General features: G+C 39.5%; 1 protein-coding gene across 1 annotated transcript in view; it reads right to left on the bottom strand.

The window, feature by feature from the left end:
* The window catches only part of LOC103212618 (olfactory receptor 13A1-like), a 4,919-nt gene that overhangs the window by 1,846 nt on the left and 2,413 nt on the right, over positions 1 to 660 (bottom strand). The window contains exon 2 of the mRNA XM_007958597.1: positions 548 to 566. Within this exon, the coding sequence (XP_007956788.1) occupies positions 548 to 566 (19 nt within the window). The remainder of the gene's footprint in view (positions 1 to 547; positions 567 to 660) is intronic.

The raw sequence follows: 660 nt of genomic DNA, 5'->3' as shown, positions 1-660 counted from the left end.
ATTCTTTTTTCCAGGGTCTATAAAACATTAATTTGATTTTATATTTTACTATTTTTGGGTTGTTTTGTTTTGTTTTGTTTTTAAATGAATAAGTAATCTAGGACTAGCACTGATTGCTAGATCTGGCATTTGCTCGGTGCATAAAGTTCAAAGTTTCCTTTCCTTTATTTTATTTTATTTTGTATTTTTCAATGTCTTTTTTCCCCGATATTTAAGTTTTTTGATGTTTAGGTATTTTTCTTTGGTGAAACACGAGTTTCTTTTGGCAGTCCCTGCTCATTTCAAACAGTTATAACACCAGCAGCACTGTTTACTGCTTTCTGGGCAGGCTCTTTAGCTCGGTGGGCTTGTAGTACAGCCAAAGCTTCATCAGCCTTAGAACGAAGAGACTCCGGAGACTCAAGCATGTGAAGAAGTTCTGAATTACCAATTTCCGGTAACACGCCAGTGATTTTACCAGCAAGAGTCGGGCGCATGGCTTGAATAAGAGGAAACAGCCGTTCACCCAACATTTGCTTTTGCTCTTGAGGAGGGGCAGATGCCAACGTGGAAGCAGTCAAGAGTTCCTGACCTTGTACATGAACAGCAGGCTACTGCATGGTGACTTGTGGCTGTACATTAAGATGTTGTTCAGGTTTGCGAACTCCTGCAGCATATTTA

Source organism: Orycteropus afer, unplaced genomic scaffold (assembly GCF_000298275.1).
Source record: "Orycteropus afer afer isolate SDZICR_OR568_19922 unplaced genomic scaffold, OryAfe1.0 scaffold01035, whole genome shotgun sequence".
NCBI classification, from domain to species: domain Eukaryota; kingdom Metazoa; phylum Chordata; class Mammalia; order Tubulidentata; family Orycteropodidae; genus Orycteropus; species Orycteropus afer.
The sequence above is the reverse complement of the archived record's forward strand: the minus strand, read 5'-3'. Positions and strand labels throughout refer to the sequence as shown.